Source organism: Solenopsis invicta, chromosome 1 (genome assembly GCF_016802725.1).
Source record: "Solenopsis invicta isolate M01_SB chromosome 1, UNIL_Sinv_3.0, whole genome shotgun sequence".
Lineage (NCBI taxonomy): Eukaryota > Metazoa > Arthropoda > Insecta > Hymenoptera > Formicidae > Solenopsis > Solenopsis invicta.
The window spans coordinates 11266065-11289545 of record NC_052664.1 but is presented as its reverse complement, the minus strand read 5'-3'; the positions used below and the strand labels follow the sequence as shown (position 1 = coordinate 11289545).

At 30.8% G+C, this 23481-nt stretch overlaps 2 protein-coding genes across 5 annotated transcripts; one reads left to right on the top strand and one right to left on the bottom strand.

Annotated features, from left to right (window-relative positions):
* The first annotated feature begins 162 nt into the window (after positions 1-162).
* On the top strand, positions 163-3810 carry LOC105192826 (tumor suppressor candidate 3). 2 transcript variants are annotated; one of them, XM_039454069.1, is made up of 8 exons: positions 163-530; positions 623-801; positions 875-992; positions 1495-1635; positions 2404-2544; positions 2937-3087; positions 3209-3374; positions 3539-3775. In XM_039454069.1, exons 1-8 carry the CDS (start codon positions 450-452, stop codon positions 3546-3548), a joined length of 987 nt encoding a protein of 328 aa, XP_039310003.1. In that variant the 5' UTR covers positions 163-449; the 3' UTR covers positions 3549-3775. The 2 variants fall into 2 exon arrangements, with proteins under 2 accessions (XP_039310003.1, XP_039309999.1); XM_039454065.1 differs by having other exon boundaries at positions 166-530; positions 3563-3810.
* Positions 3800-15692, bottom strand: LOC105208040 (polyprenol reductase). Of its 3 annotated transcripts, XM_011177773.3 has the most exons (8): positions 15583-15643; positions 12133-12339; positions 7274-7318; positions 6956-7199; positions 6637-6785; positions 6338-6526; positions 4109-4404; positions 3800-4009 (listed from the first exon to the last, which is right to left on the bottom strand). In XM_011177773.3, exons 4-8 carry the CDS (start codon positions 7135-7137, stop codon positions 3917-3919), a joined length of 909 nt encoding a protein of 302 aa, XP_011176075.2. In that variant the 5' UTR covers positions 7138-7199; positions 7274-7318; positions 12133-12339; positions 15583-15643; the 3' UTR covers positions 3800-3916. The 3 variants fall into 3 exon arrangements, with proteins under 3 accessions (XP_011176075.2, XP_011176076.2, XP_011176077.2); XM_011177774.3 differs by lacking the exon at positions 12133-12339 and having other exon boundaries at positions 15583-15692; XM_011177775.3 differs by lacking the exon at positions 12133-12339 and having other exon boundaries at positions 6956-7318; positions 15583-15664.
* Positions 15693-23481: the final 7789 nt, after the last annotated feature.

Sequence of the window (23481 nt, the reverse complement as noted above, 5' to 3'; positions counted from 1 at the left end):
GCCTTATGCTACGCTTATGCTCTGTTATGCATTTCATGTGCAAGGCCCTTAAGCCTCGGTCTACAATAGGTGTAGTAAGTCGTAAGAAATTGACCAATTATAGTTGAATATGAGAAAAATAATCGCTCATGGTTGGTCAATTTCTTACGGCTTAAGGCTTATTACATCTATTGTAGACCAGAACTTAAGGCTTACAATATTAATTATAGATCTGGACTTATGTCAGAGTGAACCTACCGTTCCTTCTTATACTGTGTCATTGGCGTCTCGCCGAGTTTCAATATTTGTAGAATATGTGCATGATGAGTGCCAGTAGTGCCACGTGTACTCGGCGAACCAATTAGGGCGAGCACGTTATCGTCGTCTATATGATTTTTCAGTGACCGATACGTTGCCGGTGAAGCTCCGGGTTTTTGTGAATTTCTGCATAGCATATCATCCTTCGATTCATGATGAAATATAAGCTCTATGTCGCGCTGGTTCTCTTTTCCGTTTTAAGCTATGTCACCTGTCAATATAGAACGAAAAACGTGAGGACAAATGTCTTGCATTTATCACTCCACTTTGGCTGGCCAACTGTCATATGCTTCCAAAATAATTTTAAAATATTCTCTTTTTGCAGAACCAAGGAACCTCCTTGGCAGAGCGCGTGCAGCAACTGACTGAGATGGCTATGAAGAAATCTGTATTGAAATTTAATGGGTCGAAATTTAAACAATACATTAAAGCTCCTCCAAGGAATTATTCTGTTATAGTCATGTTTACTGCTATGGCGCCTCAGAGGCAATGTCAAATTTGCAGGTAAGCTGACTGTTTATACTTGAATAAGTTGCCACTGGAGAAAGCCAGTTTAATAACTTGATTATAATTTTAGACATGCTAACGATGAATTTACAATAGTGGCTAATTCCTTCCGATATTCTCCATTGTATTCTAACAAGTTGTTCTTTGCCTCTATTGATTTTGATGAAGGATCAGATGTCTTTCGGTTGGTAAGTAAAAAATATAAGCACATGAGAAGATGTAACTAAGGTAAATGTGCACTATAATGCTGTTTGCTCTGTTTTTTCTGTAACTTTGTGTATTTGTGAGTGTAGGATTCTAAGAAAGAAAATCATTGCTTTTCAATTTTTAAATTCTAAAGTTCATAATTAGTAAAATGATAATTTATAGCTGTAAAATGACCTGAGTATGCTCATTAGTGAGTTTCTATCAGTTATTGTGTTTAAAAAAATGTTAAATTTCAATTTCAATCTAAAAAGAATGAAAAAAGTCTAAGTTTTAATTCACAAACTATTCTGTGCTATAATTTAAATTATATAAGAAATTAATTTTTGTTTTTAATTAAAGCAGAAAATTTTTATTTTTTTTACAGCCATAGAATATCATTTTTTTTACTCAATTTTCATATACAAATTTTATAGTATTACAAGAAAATTGGAGGTGTTATACTGTATATTTACAGCAACTAATAGAAAAATCTTTTTATTGTAGATGAAATTAAATACTGCTCCAGTATACATGCATTTCCCACCTAAAGGTAAACCAAAAGCTGCCGATACTATGGATATTCAACGAGTGGGGTTTGGTGCAGAAGCAATAGCGAAATGGATTGGTGAACGTACAGATATTCAGGTAGTAGATATTGAGTGTTTTCCAATTGCAATATTCATAGACACTTTCGTGTACACAGTGACAAGTTATGTTCCAATTGCTGTAATCGTCGACATAACACTACACATATGCACTCAGCTCGAGTGCTACTAATCAGCTGTATAAGCTTGTGTTTTTTAGTCCAATTAAGTAGTTACTAACAGCGGCAACTATAAATGAAATTGAAATGAAAACGCAGTTTCTATCATTATTAGGAATAAAAAAATGCTAAGGCATAGGCATGGCATTGAAAAATAATCCTAACTCTTCGAAATTGTACACATTAATACACACTTTGTTCCAATTAAATCGTGCACGAAGTTACATTTTGTGCATTCTTGTGTACATATGTGTCAAGATGTATTAAATAATTGGAAAGCACCCATTATCACAATCATTGCCTTATATCACATTTATTATATACAAAGCATTAAAAATATTTTTTTGCTTAATGCTAGGTGCTTCCTATAATGTATGTAACTTATTCTATATATAGAAGGCAACTAACTTTAAGCAAAAAAAATTGATAAATAGGACTATGTAAATCTATTCTGTAACTCAACGATAGTTCTTTATTGTTGTACTGTCATTACATTAATATTATGTACAGTAAAAGTTATGCAAAGATGATATGAATTGTTATGAGTTATTACAATAGGCTTGTTAGAGAATTTAAGTTGTTCTAACATCTGTTACCTAATGTATATGTTTTATATTTTTGCAATTCTTTAATTTTATTGTAAATTATAGATCCGAGTATTTAGACCACCAAATTACTCTGGTACAGTAGGATTAGGAATGCTTGTGGTTATTGTGGCAGGTGGCCTGTATCTCAGACGTAACAACTTAGACTTTATTTATAACAAAAATCTCTGGGGATTCTGTGCTTTAGTAAGTATATTTTTCTTTGATTATTTCTTTTTGTTTAAATCATTGCTGCATTAACTAGCTGTATTTATCTAAGTAAATTTTTTCAAGATATTGAATAAAAAATTGTCAAAATCAACATCATTATTATTTTATAACTTTTTTACATATTTTATAATCTTTTATTAAGTACCAAAATTGTATAAAATTTATAATTAAAAAAATTAATTTTCACCAGATTTTAAGAAACTTTTTGTTTTTGTCAAATTTAATTTTTTGAACTATAAAAATTTATTTTTTAAAAATATTTTCAATGTTTAACTGAAAAAATTTTTTCTAAAATTTTTCATCCTGAATTATAGCCGACTTAACTTATATAACAGTGGTCATTATAAATAATATTACTTTGCTTCCAGTTCTTCGCCATAAATATGACTTCTGGACAAATGTGGAATCATATCAGAGGACCACCTTTTATTCATAAATCACCAAACGGCAATGTAGCTTATATTCATGGATCTTCTCAAGGACAGTTCATAGTTGAAACCTATATTGTCATGGTTATGAGTATCCTTTTAACATATTTAAAAATTATTTCATGAAAAAAATCAATTTATATAAAATTATGAAAAAATTAGGTTAATATAGGGTTTATATTACGATATGGACCTTAATTACATACAAAAAGATGGAGCAGTGGTATTAGGAATGATCTTAATGACTGAAGCTGCAGCTCGTAAAGGAGACGTTAAAAAACGCAAAATACTAGCTGTGATAGGTGCAGGATTAGTCGCAATTTTCTTTAGTCTCCTTCTATCAATATTTAGGAACAAAGCTCAAGGCTATCCATATAGGTACGTGTTATTAATCTTTATATATATATATATATATAATATGTATAAGCAAAAATTTAATATTTTGAAGCATGATGATATTATTTAAAAAATTGAAAAATTTTAATATCATCATGCTTCATGCTTGAATATTTATAAGAATTGTTATTACATTCGTATCCCAGGGAAGAATAATTTGTCTGTTTCAGTTTACTGTTCAAGTAATTAAATGGATATATTCATTTGAGCGAAGAATTTTTGGCAGTTTGATGTGAAATACAAAGCTAGGAAGATTTTTTTACAAATAAAGGGTAAAGTTATATTGTTACATAAATGTTGTATCATGTTCATTATGTATATGTAACACAAAAGAATTCATACTTAATAATATTGTATAATAAAACGGAAGTAGTACATGGAAATATGTATTTAAATTAAGGATAAAATTCATTGAACCTATTTATTCAGTATGCTTATTACAAAAAATATTGAGTCATATTGTTTTCATCATATAAATTTTTAAAAATTGTATCGTACTATAATCATGTATATCTTAAAGAGATTTACCATACGTAAGGAATTAAAATCCTTCTCTCTTTTGGATAATTTTTGAATGTCTTGCGATACCATTGATGAGACAAAAATGCACATTCCACCTAAAAAGGATTATTTATATATTTAATTTTCCCGTTTTCTGTTTTATTAAAGGAAATATAATATTTCTTATTGATTTTTATTAATAATTTATTTCTTACCTGATTTACTATAACCCAAAGAGTAACATAATGATATGTAGAAGCTCGCCAAAGAATTACAGACAACATTAAATATATAAGTATTTCGCATAATTGCAATGGGCCTGCTATATATTTAAACAGACCGTCAGATGGTATTTTATGTTCAAGGGATACGATGTCACCATGCGTATTTTTACGCAACTTTGCAAGAATAAAATTGGTTTTTAATTGCATATATGACGACCATAAACAAATAAGCGCACAAACTAATTTTATAGGTGTGATTTTGTGGAGAAACACATCTCCATGTGAATCTATAAAAAAGAAAATTATGAGATATACACTAAATATTATTATTTTCCATTATAATACAGTAATGGATATAAATATTGACATAATGCGATTGCTCGTATAAAATAGTTTATATCTAAAGAGAACGGTAGTAAAATATTAATGTTCTAACTAATTAATTTTCTTCTATTTAATTTTTTATATATGATTACATGTTATAGAAATTAACATTAATAAAGGCAGTTACAAAAAAAAAAAATTAAAAATGTGTCCCGAAAACGGGATAACATTTTTTGGCACAATTGATAGATTATGTGGCATTTATTTATGTTAGTTTCTGACTGAGTTGCAAGAAATAGTGCTAGTTACGAAAATCAAATCTTTATTTTTAAATACATTATATCAATACTAAATATATTATTAAATATACAAAAATTTTATTATTAAAATATACAAAAATTTTATAGAGAAAAACAGTTAACTCCTATTATTTTTGAAAATAATATTTTATAGAAGCACTGTGTGTTATGTTAATATTTTTATCCAACATTGTAATTAACCCTTAAACACATAAGTGGGTTGAGAGACCCCACATGAAGTTTCGAACGCGTACTGTGTGAAGACGAAATGAGATAGGAGGTTTGGACGAGGACATAAAAAAAGTTTGAAATCTCTTTTGATTGATATGGTTGATCAACTTTTTTGGTCAACTAGAATTTGGACGGCACGGCAGCAAAGTTTTATTAGAGTCAATGGCTCATATAGTGTATGAGTGAAACTTTTTTGAGTAATCTTATGTAAAAAAAACTGCTAGACAAAACACGTTCAAACAGATCCGTACGCGTATGTTACTCTATCTAAAGTTAAAATACTATAGTGCCGTGAAAAAAAGGACTTCTGCGTAGGATCCAAAATATATCATCAAACACATCAATTTTCAATTTTAGACACTTTGAGTTAATCAAAAATACTTCATATTCGCCTTGTTACCTAAGTATATTTTTTAACCCGTAATGGTCACCCGGGATCCAAAAGACCCCACGCGTTCTTCTAACTTTAAGGGTACACAGACCATTCAAAATCGAATAACCTATGAAACTAATTTTTATTTGACAGTATAATCTCTTGAGAATACATTCCTAAATTTTTGTTGAATTATCTGAAAAATTAAAATTTTATAAATATTTTTGTAAAAAGTCAAATTTTGTAATTTTTTTATTTGAATTTGTTCATCAAATTTATTTGAAAGTATACTATCTTGAGAATAAACCCCTAAATTTTTGTTGAATTATCTCAAAAATTAAAAATTTTATGAATATTTTTGTAAAAAAGTCAAATTTTGCAGTTTTTTCTATTTGTATTTTTTTCATTATATTAAATTCTAATTTAAAAAAATTATTAAATGATAAAGAATAAACCTCAAGATATGTCCAGTAAAATTTTTGCGACGAAATATCAAAAAGCTGGCAAATGGCGACTGATTTTGTGCAAGGGGGTCCAGTGGACCACATGTGACCATTATGTTATTATTTGGAAGTGTAACTATTACAGATTAATAGAAATGTGACATAATTTTTTTGAAAGTATGACTCTAGCTTTGAAACGCCGTATTTGAAAGTCCTTAAAAGTTTTTTGTTGCGGAGATATGATTTTTTTAAAGGAAAAGTGGATTTTTGAACAATTTTTCGTTTATGCTTAAATGCTTTTTTTTATAACTTCACAATAAGTTATTTTTCGATAATATTGCGCGATTACGCAGTCACATTTTCGAGATTTTAAACTTTTGTGTGAAAAAAACGATTATTGAAAAATTTTGATTGGAACCAAAGTTATAGCTTCTCAAAGTTCAAAAAGTCTCCCAGGCTCAAAAATGTGTTAATGTATTTTACGGGATTGGTGTGTTTAAAGCTTAACTCAAATAACTTAATATTTATACATTTTCGAATACATACATACCTTTAACAAATCCTTCAGTTTCACCTATTATACACAGTGTCAGTCCAATATAATGTACATATCCAATTAAATAAATGCATATATTTATTTTCTGATCACTAAATATATTAACATAAAATGTCTCATATACTCTTTTCCAGCAATGTATATTGTAAACAACAAGAGCCAGAATTGCATCTTCTGCTGATACTAAAAAAATGATATATCTGTGTATCTATCTATCTATCTATCTATCTATATAAGTATAAAATTAATAACATTCGATAAATATATTTAAAAACTATTTAAAATAAACATACTTAATGGTTTTCTTGATGCTCCTAATAACATGTCTGATAATGTTAACACAATTTCAGGTACATATCCATTACAAAGATATTTGTACAAAATTAAACAAAGAGCAATAGTCAGTACTGGTGCACAAACAATGTAAAAATGTTTAAACCACCTGAAAAATTGGTTTAAATTGTTAAAACTTAATTATTAGATAAAAAATATACACGTAAACATTGGATATTTTAAATATCTAATTAATAACATAAATCATTGTTAAATTACAGTAAATTACCCCCCCCCCCACATACACGTAGTGAAAAGATATATAAGATTTTAATTTACCTTTTTGGCACTTCAAATTTTGTTGCTATTTGATGAGGCGTTTTTATACCAAATTTGCCATAGAGAAATATGCTCTTTATCAATAAAGGTAAATGAGATTCCAACAAATTGATCAATAATCCCATGAATAAGATGCTTGCTGAGTTAAAGATGAAAATACTGCGGAGGATATTTGTATCCATTTCTTGTGGTTGATGTTTCAACGTTAAGAAACTGCAGGTGACTGTACTATAAGATGACGAGTCTACGGAATAGAGGACATTTAGAAAGAGAATCTCTGCGGTGTAGTTTCTCTCTAGAAAGCCTTTATGCACGTACTTTATAGTTAGGCTGGGTGTTCCACTTTTTGTGCAATTCAGGTTACTGCATAAAGAAAAATAATTCAATCATATATCTACGACGCAAAAACGTATATATGATGTAAAAAACACGTTGCAAAAATCAAGTTTGCAACTAATTGTTATGAACAAATGATTAAAAATTGACTGTAGAGGAAATCTGATTGCGCCAATTAATTTTATGGGAAAAATGATTAAAGAAACATACATGACTTTCTTAAATCATCCATATACGTATGTATGATATATAAAAGTACAACAAATGCATCAAATGACGATACTCATTTGATCTTGATCGCAATAAGAAAGGTTTTAAAGTCAATTTTTTTATTTTAAATGGAAACTTATGGAATTTTTTATTCTAAAAGCTAACATCAAGATTTTTTCAAAATACTACAGGTAAAACTTATTTTTGGAGATATTTTTCGAGATATGAATTGACAAAGTTCAAATATCGCCGAGTATTTGAGGATTCGAAATTATTACATATTTCGGGAATGACAAACTGTGGAGTCTTTCTCTCTATTGATACACACATGCAAGAAAGTGTAATTTGATTAAGGCTGTGTTCGAGAATACACACCGAGTGCCTTGGAGTGTCGAGTTTTATCTTTGTTGTTCACTAAATGCTAAAAAAAGATAAAATGATACTCGGAAGCACTCGGTGTATATTCCCGAACGCAGCCTAAACTGTTTTCACGCGGTACACCTTGGATAATACTAGTTGGATAATGTCAGTGGTATAAAGGTGTCCCATTTTCAATAACAAATTTGAATTTTTCCAAAATTATGTGAGATATTAAAATCTTGTTTTTACGTAATTATATGATATCGAAAAAAACATATTTTGATAAAAAAATGTTCAACCTTAGATGGAGGAACCAAGATCAAATACAAGTTAATATTATTTTTGTAAATGGCAAGCTAATTTTTTTTTTAATACATGTATTTGTAGCATGGTTGAAAACGTTAGTTTAAAAACGTTATCGTTATCATTACTTTTTGTAAAAACAGGTTATTATTATTCGTTACTGATTTTTAAAAAGTACGTATATATAATACACATGAAAAAAAACGTATGAAAAAATAACGTGTTATCGTTACCGTTACTTGAAAAATAATAGTTCATCACTTTTCATTATTTTTTTGTAATGCTATAATAAATTATTAGATTTTAAAATTGTATTATTTGATGTGTAATCAATGTTGACTTTAATAATAAATATTAAAATTTGAAACTCTCTAAGGTATTCTACATATGAAAAAAGCTTCTTTATATTAAATTGATATAATAATTTTTCTAATTCTTTATTTTTTAGTATAAGTGTTTTTACAAAAATTTAGATTAAAAAAAAATTAATATCATTAAGACAAATAACGCGTTACTTTCTATTCCTGAGGCCGGTGTTCTATATAGTGCGGACATTTATAGCGGAACGGTACGCGCGAAACCAATGCAACCAATTACAGTCATTTTTTTTTTTTTTTTTTTTATTCTTTCCGTTCTTCTTCTGTGATTATAATGATTTCGCGTGTATTGTTCCGCTGTAAATTTCCGCGCTATAGAATATCGGCTTGACTTGTAACTTTGCTTTACGAACTTAACGCACTGTGATCTAGGTTGTCGAAAATCAAATAACAAAATGCGAGTTTACAATAATCGCTTTCATGCAAGTTCATAGTTGATAAATCACGAGTTTTCGTGATATCCTTAAAGTATTATAGCTTAAAAAAGATCTAATAATATTAGATCTGGAAATTTTTAGCTAGTTAAACATTTTTTCAATGCAGTGTTCTGGAAGCATTTGGTTCAGACAGAGTTGTTAGTGAGACAGAAAAAACATATTCTTTTACTTTTTCTATCTTTCTCGGTCACTTTTTGAAAAAATTCACTAATTGAAGTCAAAACAGAGCATTTAATAAAAAAAAAAAATATTGAAATTTTTTATTAATTACAAACAAAATATTTTAAAATCTGTGGAATATGATAATACAAAATAAAATTTTCAATGTATTTTTAAAGTATTTATAAAATAAAAATTTTATTACATTTTTGAGAAAAGCTTTATCTTTCATCTATTTATCTTTTTAACTTCAATGCACTTTGGAGAAAGGTGTATTTATCTTTTCAATTATTTCTGAAATATTTTAAAGTTAGTTAGTCATAATTTGCAGTTTTTTATTTTCAATTATTTTATTTCATAGCCTTTTACTTAATAATCTTTACCCGTATGGAAAGAAACTATTGAGAACTATTCATATGTCTAATAGTCACTATTCAATTTCTATAGTAACTTGAATAATAACTATTAGCAACTATGTGCGTAAATAGTAATGTCCCATAATACTACATTAATACGACTATTGGTAAATAGTTCTGAATAGTAATTGAATAGTAAACTATTCATGTTTCCAATAATAGTGAATATAGTAATGTCCTATAATACTATATGATATTTCAATAGTTTCTTTCTATACGAGTTTTTTTTAAATTTTTATTTTTCTTTATTCCTATTGAGTTTTTTGCTCCTCTAATGCTTTGGAATATTTTTGATAAGAAATCCCCGCCATAATTATCATTTTTTAAATAATTTCAACTCTACAGCATCTATAGCTTAGACTGTGTTATATATACTTATCTTTGTGCAACAATTGAGTAATTGATTTGATTTTCTATTTCAATTTCCTTATTTATATAAAACACTTCCTCAACAAATGCACGTGATTAGGAATTAATATTTTTTTCATAAATATTTGAAGTTTATTATAAAAGCAGAGTTATCATTAAGAATAGTTTTTCAAATATAATCAATTCTTTGATTCTCTTTTTTGAACTCTTTTAACAGTTTAATGAAATCTTTTTAAATAAAAATATTAAATTGTTTTTCAATCTTATTACATTCCTTATCAAATAACTAATTATTTTCGAAAACGTTTCGTTTGATTGTGTTACAATTGACTTACAGTGCAATTTTTCTTTTGGGACAGTCAATCAGAAAATGTTATACTAAATTATCTAATGTAGGTAATTGGATGTCACTCTTATTCCGAAAAATAATTTTAAGATTAAATCTAACCGTTTTAAACAGGAACTGGATCTTATTATTAGAATCCCAAAAACTTATTGCTTTATATTTATTGTGTACTTAAAGGGAGATTTTTTCAAAAGTTTCAAGCAAATAATCTTTAACATCAATTTACACTTATTTTTACATTTGAACATTTTTTAACTCTTTGATTTGTCTAATCGCTAATAATTCTGTTCAGAATCTTCCGAACTCTACAATCATAATGTGCAGACACTCCTGCTAAAACCATAGATTTTGCCAAATTAGAAATTCGACATTCTCTAAATGTTTCGGCAGTTTTTGTTTCGGCAGTTTTTGTTGAAATTCGTTGTAAACTGCGCTTATAAAAGTACTATTGAAAAAATGAGGATCAGCAATCAGAGCCGTTTTAAAGACTTGCGCTCGGTTGCAAAAGTCCCATATTATTAGGGTCAGTCAAATGAAAACAAGACAGACTGTATAACGAGTATGGCGCCAACGTTGGTAATCCTTTTCTGTGTGTTTATAGACGTGACCTCTGTTGGGAATTAGAGCAGAACGGCGCGAATGTTCACCGCTGTATAATTTGTTTGTTAAACATGTTCAAATTGAAGTCAGCGCGTTGTGTGTGCGTCCGACTTCACTATGGAGGTCGGAAAAGAAGAACAGCGAGGTGTGATGCGGTTTTTGACTGCAGAAGGGATGTCAGAAAGTGCAATTCATGCCCAAATGTCTGCTGTGTATGGCAAACACAGTATGTCGCGTGCACGTGTGTTTGCATGAAATAAACGAATGCGAGAAAATCGTTTATACCAGTGATGTCGGACGCGCACACGACGCGCTGACCTCACTTCGAGCACGTCTAACAAACAAATGACACAGCGGTGAACATTCGCGCCGTTCTCCCCTAATTCCCAATAGAGGTCACGTTCATAAACACACCGAAAAGGGTTACCAACGCCCGCGCCATGCTCGATATACAGTCTGTCTTGTTTTTATTTGACTGACTCTATTAATATTAGTGTAGAAATATGCATAATAACGCCACTTGGTGCAGATCCTTTGAATTATTTATATATTGAAATTTAGTTTTTACGTTCGGCAGTATTGGCCTTAATATGTATATATTCAAATGTTACGTAAATGTTTTTCTCAATGTGCGCAATTTTATAATATATACGTAGACTGTTCTTGAAATGTTTTCGTCATCTCTTATTACACAAAAATATGAACAAAACATGCTGCGTGAAGTATCAAGCGCACGTACCATATGCTTATAAAGTGATTTTTAATTATTTTCTAAAAATGAAAATGTCGCAACATAATTTGTTATATACCGTTGAACTCATAATAAAATAAATTTTATTTTGCTTATAAAAAGAAATAAAAATTTTGAAAAAAGTAGGTAGGTGATTGGGAAAAGTATGAAAAAAATTTTTTTTTAAATTTTTATTACTGTTATAAAGTACTCTTGCAAGCATTCAACTTTTATTCAGAACATTTTTTTCTATCTCTCATAGTTTCGACGATATACGCTTCAAAAGAAAAAAAAACCGATTTTCTTCAAAGGAGTGTTTCACTCCCTAAAACCGAATATCAGCCGTTAAAAAAAATTGTTTTGTAATTAGGTCCATCTACTCTAAACTTATACAAAGTTTCAGATTTTTTTGCATTTTACACTTACCGAACTTTCTCTTTGAGTTAATTCACTATTCATATAACTTTTAACGTAATTAAATTTTATGTGCCATCAATTTTAACTTAATTTAGTTAAAAAAATTTATTAACTTACCCAATTCTGATATTTATATTCTGTGATATTAATCGGATCTTTGATTATATCTATATAATTATAAACTGCCAATTGATCTTTTTACGATATAATCAATGTGAAAATTGATTGATATGTTTATAGTCGTTCCTGTGGAGCAGTCGCCCGATTGCACTGCAGCCGTTGCACTCCAGCTTGAAACGGTCTTGTCAATAATGCCTGTGTTTACTAGAAAATTAAGCAGACCAGTGAACATTCAGTGATTCTTTAATGTGATTGGTTCTTGCTTTTAGTTCGTCACTAGATCTAAATTTATAAACTAATCATATTAAAGATTCACTGAGCGCTCATTAATCTGATTACTCTGCAAAACGCAGCTAATGTATTCATGTAACTACACTAAACATTCACCTGGCCTTGTACGAAAATGATTATTGTAAATATGTATCTGACCATTTAATCTTCAATAATCTTGGGTTGAGTTCATAATAAGTAAGGTTATGAATCAGAGTTGGAAAATAAACGCGTAAAAATATGAAATGTATCAAACCACATATTAGTTTATGATGGTATAAAAGAAATAAATGATTCCACTGAGTGATTTTAGATTATCACAATGATTCTTATCGATTTTTTGTCACTAAAAACAAATTCGCTAAAGAAATTGTTTTATCATGTCATATTTTAGAGAAAATTGGACTTTAAAGATGCTAAAAAATGGCATTTCTGGATACTTTTGAGCCAAAAAGCAAAAAAATGTGACGTGATAGAATAATTTCATTTACGGATTCGTTTTCAGCGATCTAAAATCTATAAAACTTACATATTGTATTAACTGTTTTATACAAAATTTATAGTTATGGATTAAAAGAAAGGATATATCATAACGGTTCGCATATATTTATAACTTATAATCATCTGTACAATTCGTCGATTATGAATCTATGGTCAAAATTGTCAAATATAATAAAGAATCAGTTTCACTAATAGGATATGACGAGAAAATAATGCAGTATTTATATGTAAATTTTTCTTGAAATTCAATGATAATATTAGATTATTAAAATTTGATTTTTTATTTACTAAAATCAAATTTTTCATATATTGTTTAAACAATCATTGTTGTAACAAATTATATTTAACAATTTTGACCATACGTAGTGAGCGAGTCTAGAAATCGTTATATGCAGTTAAGTATTTAAATTGCGTAAACAGACTATTGTTTCTTTCTTTTAACTATAATTTATCAATTTTAATTTGCATAAAGCAATTAAGGAAGTATGGTATTTCAAAAACATTACTAAGAATATTAAAATTTCACTGATTGTTCTTATAAATAACTTGTAAATGAGCAAGTAGATATATATTAACTTTTGCACAAATGTTTATTAGATTTTGTTAATATATGTAAAAATTTTGATCTAATTTGTATAAATGCTTCTTCCTCATCAAATTTGTAAAAAATTGCGTTGATTAAGAATTAAATAAAAATTTTTATATATATTGAAAAAACTCTGTAAATATTTGTATAAAAGTTGATTTAGATTTACTAACTCGTTTAGAAGTGGTCTTTAAAACTGCAATAAAATATAGTCATTTTTGTTGCAAAAGTTATTATAAACCATATTTATTGCTTTCTTCGAAGAAATACAATTTCTTATTTTATAATAACTTTTGTAGCAAAAATGAATATATTTTGTTGTAGTTTTTACTTTTAGCTCGTCAGAATCCTTGCAATATGTGAATTTTATAGATTTTAGATTGTTGGAATTGAATCCGTAAATAAAATTGCTCTATCATATTACACTTTTGAGCTATTTTAGCTCTAAAGTACCTAAAAGTGCCATTTTTGGCAATTTTAAATTCAATTTTTTCAAATATGTGATGTGATACATCGTAAAATATCGTTTGTGGATTCATTTTCAGTAATAAAAAATCTATAAGAATTATCTTTAGATAAAATTTTAGACGTTTGTGATGTAGAAAAATTCAAATTTGTCACACAGTGTTATCGATATAATTCAGTAGTGCAATTATAATAATATTTATATATAATAAAATAAGATATTTATATAAGGTACTTGAGTCGAATAAGACCCAGTATTAAATAAGGTCCACTTTTAAATTTACCATTTAAAAACCCGCTTTATGTTTAAAATATATACTTAAAAGATATGTTATAGAAAGTAAATAAAAACTGAATAAGAAATGAATACCAGTGGCAATACGTTTATTCAGTGCAACAAAAACTTGTAACAAAATGGGTAAATCAGTCGTTTTTATAAAAATGTGTTGTAAATTTAATAAGTATACATTATTTTATGGTTTATTATAACATATTATAATATTATTCAACTTTCTAACTATAAGAAAAACAAATATGTATATCAATTTTTTAGAATAAATATACTTTTTTATAAAATATACTTTTTATAAATAATGTATTAATAAATAAAACCCACTTGTACATTTATTGTTATAGACATTGTCATTTTTTTTATTATATATGTGGCTTGCAACAGAGAATAATAATTTTCAATAATACTAACTTTCCATAAGCTAAATTTGCACTAAAATAGCCAGAATTTCTTAAAGTTAAAGTATTAATTATTAATTAATTATAGACAAAATTAAAAATAATTGTGATGTTTTACTAGTAAAATAAATCTTAAAGACTTTCGTATTTGTGATTAATAATCATTTTAACAGTGAGTTGGAAAGTAATATTTAATTCCTTTGTTATTTTCAATTTATTTTTAATTCGGGCCTTATTAAAAGCATAAGAATTTAATAAAGCCCAATGTCAGAGTTAAAAAAATTTTTTTTTTCGATTACTTAAAAATGTTTTATATAGAAGATAATTTTATTTTGGCGAGTGGTTGAAATAAACATTTTATTCTCATTTAGTTTATTTCAATATCTTTGTAAATAGAATTTATAAAAAATAAAATAAGTTAGGTGGGGCTTATTCGGCTCTGGTACTTTATAATAAAATGAGATGTCTATGGAATGATTATTGACGTAGAGATAGTAAGACGTATTCTTTAAAGTTACGAGAGGTGTTACAAAAATGCCTATTTTTATTGTGCTTGGGAGAAGTAAAAGAAATATCATTTTTTATAGTTTTTATAGCGAAGAATTCGATGGTGCTAATTAAAATTAGATCGAATAACGGGAACACATAGCAAATTGCATTTAAATCGAGAAAACGTGGCGTCATTTGCAAAATGACAATTATTGATTTTATTTACGTTTTGAGGTGCATTCCGCGCGTGCCGCAAACCGTATCTTAATGTTATCAAAATGGATTACTTGATAAGAAATATGTAACAACCAGGGGCGGTAGGACCAGTATGGTGGGTATGGTGACTACCATACGTGAGATTTTTTAGCATATGGTATACCATACGTGAATTTTAGGTTAGATTGACATTTTTTTAATAAAAAAAATTCAAAAAATTGTAACATTACCTCCACCGTGCCGCCACTCCAGACCGATCAACCGTCGAACGCACCGCAGCCGAGCACGTGTATCTTATGTAAGACCCACGCGCGTACGATCGGCTTACGTAAGACCACCGCGTGCTACCGCGCGCGACCGACGCGCTACGCGCCGCGTTACGAAAGCGCTCCCACTCTAGCCGGCCCGTCCGCGCGCGCTGATTGGTGCGTCCAGCCGCGCGGAACGATATATAAGCCGGCAGTGGGCAACGTACCAGAGATTGCCAGAGATCCTTCCGAACAACCGATCTCCCCGGATCATCTCCCGCGCTGGGCATACTCGGCGCCTCCTAGCTCGGGGATTCTCGAGCACCTCCTCGGGAACGGGCATACTCGTTCCTGCCTTCCCGCGACGGGTAAAACCGTCGTCCCCGAGGCCGGGTATGCTCGGCCGCTCCGATCCGCTCCGTCGCGCGACGGGTATTCTCGTCGCGCGGACGATCCAATCCGCGGAAGCCGTGCGACGGGCATTCTCGTCGCGCGGCCAATCAGACCGTTCAGCCGGACGACGGGTATTCTCGTGCGTCCGGTCAGGTCCAATCCGCATCCGTTGCACCGTGCGGCGGGAATTCTCACCGCACGGCTTATCCGTTCCGTTCAGCCGGGCGACGGGCATTCTCGTCGTCCGGCTACTCCGACCAGACCGTTCCGAGTGTCCCCGGGAATTCTCGGGGACTGTCCGCGCCGACACCGTTCCTGTGTCCGCCTACCGTACCTCGTGGTGGAGTTTTCCCCGCGAGATGAGGCCGCCCAGGCCGATACCGGCGACGACCCTGGCGCAGCGCGAAACTGTCCGTCGCGCCGTGAGCCGTCGCATCCGAGACCGTAACCGGTCAACCGCACGGGCCAATCGCGCCCCGATCACGGCATTAGAGTGGACCGCCGCGCGACCACTCTAAATACGGATATCATACGCGTAAAGCGTAAGCCGAATCCGTCCGTATATCGCACGACTCATCCGAGTCCGTACACTTCGATAACCGCGAGTCCGTTTGGATATAGCACGTTCCGCCGCGAGTTATGTATATATATATATATATATATATATATATATATATATATATATATATATATGTTGTCGAACCGAGCAACCCCGATTGCTACCTCCGAGCGCAAAGCGCCTAGTCACTGTCCGTCCGTTTCCGGAATTTCTAAAGTCCGTTCCGTTTAGATATTAAGTACTCGTCAGTCGTTTACCTGGCCGTCGAGACCGTTTCTTCTAAGTGTTTAGATATTAAGTACCGCGCGAATACATTGTGACCGTTCTCTTGATTTCACGCGGGCCGACGACCGCGCAATTGAGTGCCGTAACACTATTCGAATACATTGTGATCGTTCTCTTGATTTCACGCGGGCCGACGACCGCGCAATTGAGTGCCGTAATACTATTCAAGGAGTTCAGTATCCTCCGATAACGATATCGGAACTGTATGATTATTTTTGTATTAGACCAACGTCTCAAAATATATTTACACTATATCGTTTTCACTAACAAACCACGGCGTTATCATTTTGACACGAACCCGGACATCCGGCGAGCACATCCGAGCAACCGATCCTGAACCCAAATTCCCGTAACCGACACCGAGAAAGTACCAGCGTTACAAAATAAATAAAGAAAAAATTTCGATAAATGAAGGGTTTGCACTTTTCGCTCTGTATATATACATGCTTTACCTATCGATGCTCGGTAGATCGAGGATTGAATTCAGTCGATATCATCGGTCTGCCTGGGTCTGCCTGCTTATTCGACAGTTTTGGGCAGTAATTTGTATATTGTTGTACTTTTGTACTACATACGTTGTATAGTCGTGAGTAGAGTCCTACATAAAGAGAGAAGCGACATTGATGTTCGAAGCTCTGATTGGTAATCAAGAGGCGCGGTCGCGTCTCGTGCCAATTCAAAAAAAAAAAGCGAGAAAGACCGAAGCCTCTTTTACGCGAGTCAGCGAGTTCAAGCATAACGAGATTATTAGATCTCAGCAACGGCTGAACCGATCAAGTTCAAAGTCGTCTCATTCGATAGCTTGGGAAAAATTGCATATATAAAAGTGTTTTTATTTTTTCTCTCCGTGCCGTACAAGCGGAGATATCGCGATGCAAATTCTAATCTCTACATTTTTCTGTAAGATACGTCTCCTTGGTCGTCGCCCTCAGGAATTCTCCCTTTCACATTTTCGACACAGTGTGGCGCTCGCTACTACACTATCAGCATCTATGCGGTCACGTGATGCACCATGTGATGTGCATCACGTAACCGCGATCATGATTACGCGTATGACAGGTTTCCTAACCTGTAACCTGAATCGTCAATAATATCTCGGTTTGCGGGGCAAACGACACATTTTTCTGCCAAATTCTTTGCGTGGTGCAAAAATGCGTTGAATAAGCCTATTATTAATGAACATGTGCAGTTAAAAATATATATTTTGCATTAACTAGAGTCAATATTATTATATATTATACTCCTACGAGTGCTACGTATAAAATTTTTCGAGTGTTATAAGAAGATATGATTTACAAAGTGCACATGAATATGGTAATGAAACGAGGTTAATTAGATCGGATGCACCTTATTAAATCTATTTTTATCTTGCTATCTTTCTCCAATGCATATTTACCTTTCACAGCAAAAATGTAGTTTGCTTTCTCGGGTCTGCCTCTAAGTCATGCTTTTTTAATTCTAGCCTTAATGTAAATGTATATTTTTAATCAATTGACGTTTGAAATAAGTATCAAATAATTGAATAAAGATATAAAAATGATTCCAATGCCTGGTGTACGTGTAATTTTACAAGTTGAGTCTTAGAGGCCTCAACGCTGCGTGTACTTTCTGGTTTCAGAAATTTGTAATTGGATTAATTAATAAGTATGGTAAGTACATTTTGAATCCTGTTTATTAAAAAAGTTAATAAAGTAAGTGTAACTTTTGTAATAACAATGTATATAGAGTTTACTAAAAACTAGTTAAAATAATACATGATATTAAATATGCTCGCTGTGTTACAAAATGAATTATCTTTTATAAGAAAAAATATCTTTTATAAGACGCTCAGAAATATTATTAAATATCAGGTAACAGCGAGATTAACACATATTATTTATTTACAATTAACATTTATTTTGTAACACAGCGAGCATATTTAATATCATGTATTATTTTAACTAGTTTAGTGAACTCAATATATATATTGTAAGAGCTACACTTAACTTTATTAACTTTAATAAACAGGATTCAAAATGTACTTACCATACTTATTAATTTATCTAGTTACAAATTTCTAAAACCAGAGAGAATACGCAGCGTTGAGACCTCTGAGACTCAACTTGTAAAATTACACATATTTTTATATCCTTATTCAATCATGTGACACTTGTTTCAAACGTCAATTCATTTAAAATATACATTTACATTATGCTAGAGTTAAAAAAGTATGACTTAGAGGTAGACCTGAGAAAAAGCAAACCACATTTTTGGTGGAAAAAATATGCATTGGAGAAAGATAGAAAGATAAAAATAAATTTAATAAGGCTCATGCAATCTAATTAGCTATGTTTCATTATCATATTCATATGCACTTTGTCAATCATATCTTATGACACTTGAAAAATTTTATACGTAGCATTCGTAAGAGTATAATATAATATTGACTCTAGTTAATGCAAAATATATATTTTTAACTGCATATATTTATTAATAATACACTTATTCAACACGTTTTTGTTGAATAAACGAGACAAACGAATTCGGCTGAAAAAAGTGCATAATATATAATCTTGTCTATACAAGAGACATATTATTTATTGTGGATGGGAGTTGAGGTTAATTATATTCACGTAAGCAGTTTTTGATTTGCTTGGTTATATATATATATATATATATATATATATATATATTTTGTTATATATAATTATATATCAAATATATCAAATACATATATTAAAATATATATATTATAATAATATATGATTATAATTATATACAATTATATATAATTATAATTATATGTATACAGTTATGTATAATTATGTATAATTATATATGTATAATGACTATTTACGTGAAATTATATGCAATCATTGTATATAATTATATCGTATATAATGTTATATAAAAATTATGCATAATCATATATAATTATATATATTTTAATATATATATAGATATATTTGATATAAAATTATGTATAACTATATATAATTATATATAAAAAATTTTTTACTGGACTATGCAAGAAGTTGAATTAAAATTAAAATACGTGTAATAATTAAAACTTTTGCAATGATAGATTTTAGAAGAAAAAGATTTTGAACAAAAAATTAAAAATCATTAAAAATTCACTCGTACAGCTGTCATTTAATATTAACTTTTCCTTCATACAGAAGTTGTGTAATTTGTTCTAACAAAATGAGACTATCGCAGATCTCAAAAAACATGCGAACAATACCCAGCAAACAATACCCAGATAGTACATTGCCGTCTTTGTTGTAGTTTTGACACCAAAATTGTCACTTGACATCAATTTGTTATTTTAGTGTCAAAACGATAACAAAGACGGCAATGTGCTTTCTGGATACTAATCTTGTAAAATTACAACTAAACGCCCAAAAAAAATATTCTGGTGTGGTTTTATTGCATATACATTTCAACCAGCGAAAATGAACTGTAATGAACAGAACAGTTTTTGGTTGCTTCCTTTTTAGTGAACACAATCGACACAAGTGTCGTTCTATCTTTGTTACTCATTAAATACCAAAGAAGGTATAAAATGATGCTTGTGTCGATTGTATTCACTAAAAGGAAAGCAGTCATTATGTAACACATTAAAGGGTAACGCCACTCTAGAATTTTCAAAAAATCGGTTTTTTTTTGCTTAAATGATGCTTTAAGATCTTAGAAGTAATAGTCCGGGAGGTAATGACACAAATTTTTGACCAATATCAACAAAGCTAACTTTTATTTGTACAGTTGTTTTCGTGTTACAAATGAATAAAATGACCGTCAGCCCACGATCCCGCGGGACGGGGAGCTTCCAGTGTCTCTTAAAATAGTTTTTTTTATTATAATGACTAAAGTATTAAAGTTAGGTAAAATATGTTTATAATCTTTATTGTAGAACTTATCACGAGCTTCATTGTTTGTTTGACCCTTTTTTTGTAAAATGAATATTTTTGGAAATAATTAAGAAAAACTGTTTTTTTTCTCTCTAAGTATATCTCGAAAACTGTACGAGAGCGCCAATTAATTTATAAGGAAAAGTTGTTTAGTATCCTTGCCTCTATAACATGTGTCAAGGTCAACATGATTGGAACAGAGTCCCCTATACTGCATAATTACTCTATTTTTTTCACATATTAGTATGAATGACTGACGCACGACGTTCCGCAATTGCCGCGGCTGACGGTATCCTTTCGACATTTCATGTTGTCAATAGTAAGTACAAAAATTTTCAGCTTTGTCGATATTAACTTTTCGTTAATATTAACACTTCTTTTTTTACATTGTTGAGACACTGTGAAAGCCCCCCGTCCCGCTGGATCGTGGGCTGACGGTTATTTTATTCATTTGTAACACAAAAACAACTGTATAAATAAAAATCAGCTTTGTCGATATTAGTTGAAAATTTGTGTCATTACCTCCCGGACTATAAGGTACAAAAGGTTTAAAAGCGAAGAAGATCTCTAAGTGTCGTTTTTGGAAGTTTAAAACATCGTACTTTTCGGCAAGATTTGAAGAGCGGCGTTTGCGAAGAGATCCTTCTGAGAATAATAAAAAGATTAGTTATCTGCAGTGAAGCTTAAGAAAGATTTTCTTAGCTTCCTAGTGAACGTGTAAAAAAAAAGGAATGCATTAATCATGTCCAAAAACGAATGGGTATCCGCCTTCGCTACTTATGGAAATCCACGGAAGAATTTGGAGAAAAAGGCAAACTGGGAAACATATAGATGAATTGTCTTTTTATCGGATTAGCTATCCGTCGTAATTATGATTTAATTGTAAATGAGACGAGAGATCTGGACAACCCTTTATCATAAGTTATCCACAGACGAAAAGCCACAGCACGATAAATGCCTGCTCGGTAAAAATTCATGGTGTAAGTGGCACCAGGCAAAAGCCACTAATACATTAGCTAAATTTAAGCATAAGCTAGCTCTTCCTGGTTTTGGATGCTATTAAGCCAATCTATGAAAAATTAAGCAGTGACGATCTTCTTGAACGTTGTTTAAGTAGCTATATACAAAACAGTAATGAAAGTTTCAACTTTGATTTGGTCAATGGCCCCAAAAACAGTTTCTAGCGGTAAAATTATTCTTGATACTGCAAGTAATATTGCTGTTTGCATATACAATGATGGCTACTCAAACGTTATAAAAATTATGGAAGAGTTAAGCATGACAATTAGACCGAACTGCTACAATTACTGTCTCGAGACTGACGCGCGGCGCATCAAGTATTCAAAGCGTTCACTAACAAATGCTGCAAAAGAGGCTTGATCATCTCTAAAATCGGCCAAGAGAGATGAGGAAGAGGAAAACTTCAATAAGGAAGGCCAATTGTATGGTGCAGGCATCGCAGATTAAAGGTAAACAAAAAATTTCTATCTCTGATTGTTACATAAAACTTTAAACGCGTTTTCCTCGAAATCATTTTTTTTAAGCTTGTCGAACCCATAACTCCTATAAATCTTGACTGATTTACTTGAAATTTTAAGTAGCTTCTAAAATACATTTGTCAGCGAACTACGTACGAATTTTACGTTTCGTTGTAAACTTTTTTTTTTATAAACAATTTTCAGCAAAATTTTTAATCAAAAAGGTGAACTTTTTTTTCAAATTTGTCATTTTTATAAAAAAATTATTTTTAAATTTCCGTACGTAGTTCGCTAGCTAATGACATAAAGAACTAAGAAAATTTGGTTTTTTGTTCTAGAGCAAAAATTGGAAAAGATTTTGGTTCGGCAGTGAGGCACTTTCTGAAACGAGTGGTCATCATTGTCAAGTTCTATCACCACCTGTTTGTAATAAAATTATACAACAAAAAATTTTTTTATACTTAAAAGTATGTAGAATAAGGTATTTAAAAAAGATTTTGCGTTACTGCTTTCGTTTTCTTGTAAAAAATGATCAAAAATAGGCCTTTTTTGGAGGTTCTAGAGCAGCGTTACCTCTTAAGTCCGCTTTTTCATTATCCGGTTAACCTATAGTTAAATTTAACCTGATGTTTTAACCAATAAGCTTCACCTATGACATCATCATAGGTGAAGCTTATTGGATAAAACATCAGGTTAAATTTAACTATAGGTTAACCGGATAATGAAAAAGCGGACTTAAGTGTAAGTGATAAATCTTGCGTTACATGGCGATAAAATCGAAGAATAAGCACAAATGATATACAAGTGCGTTAGACAAAGAATGCTAGCTTGTTAGGTCTATTCTGTAACTCTTAACGATAGTTTTGTTATTGTTATAATATTGTTGCGCAATTAATTTTTTACCATATATTACATCTGCGCAACAATGTTATAACGTAAAATTCTGTAACTTTTAACAGTAGTGTCACTATAATATCGTTGCGCAGCTTTCTTACTATAAACAAAATTTGCGCAATGACAACATAATGATAGCGATGCTGTTACAGATACTGTCCCATTATTGTTCGCCTGGCTCTAGCACTATTCTCCTAATTTTTGCTCCGCACATCTGTCGAAGAAGTGTCGCTTTAACTTTAGCATTCTCTTAAGTTTAAATAAGATAAATTACTTATCTACATATAAGATAAATATATATAAAATCATATTTTTAATATAAAACATAAAAATATAAATTTTTGATTTATATATAATAAGGTTAAATGAAATATAGGATAAA

Excerpts from the sequence above, each read along its gene's own strand:
- LOC105192826 (XM_039454065.1), top strand. The coding sequence starts at position 450 with ATGATGAAATATAAGCTCTATGTCGCGCTGGTTCTCTTTTCCGTTTTA. Across the intron at positions 531-622 it reads GTCAATATAGAACGAAAAAC|AACCAAGGAACCTCCTTGGC; the intron begins GTGAGGACAAAT and ends CTCTTTTTGCAG. Across the intron at positions 1,636-2,403 it reads GTGAACGTACAGATATTCAG|ATCCGAGTATTTAGACCACC; the intron begins GTAGTAGATATT and ends TGTAAATTATAG.
- LOC105208040 (XM_011177774.3), bottom strand. The coding sequence starts at position 7,137 with ATGGATACAAATATCCTCCGCAGTATTTTCATCTTTAACTCAGCAAGC. Across the intron at positions 6,786-6,955 it reads AAATTTGAAGTGCCAAAAAG|GTGGTTTAAACATTTTTACA; the intron begins GTAAATTAAAAT and ends CCAATTTTTCAG. Across the intron at positions 4,010-4,108 it reads TTTGGGTTATAGTAAATCAG|GTGGAATGTGCATTTTTGTC; the intron begins GTAAGAAATAAA and ends AATCCTTTTTAG.